Raw genomic sequence first — 1,266 nt, forward strand, 5'->3', positions numbered from 1 at the left:
TAATAAAAAGATTTATTACATGGCGAATTTTAAAAAATAAAATACAGTTTTTGTGGAAAAGTTTCTAAAGATCACTATATCCATTAACACGAAATAGCCAGGGATTTTCGAATATGACAAGTAGCAATATGCAAATAAAAACACAAATGCTTTTCTCTGCAGACTTAATAAATACATTACCATATTAAGAATCACCATATTAAATTATATAAAATATGTCATCCGAATTACTATCCTGATTATGCAAATAACACATTTAATTGATATCAGTAGTTAATTTTTTGCAGGTGGTTGCGCGGCGTTCGGACATACTTGTTACGGTGGTTATGGTAAAAGATTTGATTCGACTATGGAACGCAACAGTTTACAAGACAGCATCACCCGAAATATTCAAGAATCTAAAGTACCATTGCCAAATGTCGAATTATTTTACGTTCTTCCAAACGACGAATTTCGGGAACGATCTGGTCAGTCTTTTATGAGGACTCACAGAGACACTCAACGCGTCAATGTTCATCCTCTGTCGTTTTTAGTGGATCACTGGGTACGTACTTCTAGGTTTATGAAATGATTATGATTGATTTATGAAATATAAAAGCTGTTCTATAGATAGGAAAGAAAAATATTTTAGCTATTTAAATGGCAATGGAAAAGACAATAAGGGTATCTAAAGAGGTTTGTATGCTGTATTTTTCAGATAGCGTTGTATCGTCGCCGACATCGTACAGATATGGACACTGTTAAGTAAAGAGAGATGAATTACCATACACCAAAATTAAGCAGTTTCGTAAATATTTACCTATATCCGAAAGAAAATACCGATGCTATTATGATTTTAATTTATTTACGCGTATCATATCTGAAAGAAATTATTTATATTAAGATTTCAATTTTTTATACGATTATTCGCAAGTTTACAAATACTCGCATATTTAATTTGATATCTCCTTTTCAATTTTTTCCGCAATAGTGCGACAATCACGTACCGCGTGTTATTACAGATTTATATAATTTATTAGAGCAATATTAAACAAATAGTTTTAAAACTATTATAGACATCTCTTAAGTTACTCTATACTTGCTGCCATATTTTAAAAGTGATGCAACTAAAAACGTGGTTTTCAAATTATTATTATGAATGAATTAAATAAACATTATTTTACTAACAATAAAAAATGAACTAATTTATCTTCACAGAACGGTGTAAGAATCGTCCCAATTTAAAAGAGATGGTTTAAAAAAAATCATCAAAACCATTGTCACAAC

At 30.1% G+C, this 1,266-nt stretch overlaps 1 protein-coding gene across 1 annotated transcript; it reads left to right on the forward strand.

Moving 5' to 3' along the window:
• Positions 1-287: 287 nt before the first annotated feature.
• On the forward strand, positions 288-781 carry LOC108764260 (uncharacterized; the record flags this gene model as incomplete). Its single annotated transcript, XM_018512399.1, has 2 exons — positions 288-544; positions 698-781. Coding segments are annotated over 2 exons (308 nt in total), but the record flags the coding sequence as incomplete, so codon positions are not given.
• Positions 782-1,266: the final 485 nt, after the last annotated feature.

Source organism: Trachymyrmex cornetzi, unplaced genomic scaffold (assembly GCF_001594075.2).
Source record: "Trachymyrmex cornetzi isolate Tcor2-1 unplaced genomic scaffold, Tcor1.1 scaffold405, whole genome shotgun sequence".
Classification (NCBI taxonomy): domain Eukaryota; kingdom Metazoa; phylum Arthropoda; class Insecta; order Hymenoptera; family Formicidae; genus Trachymyrmex; species Trachymyrmex cornetzi.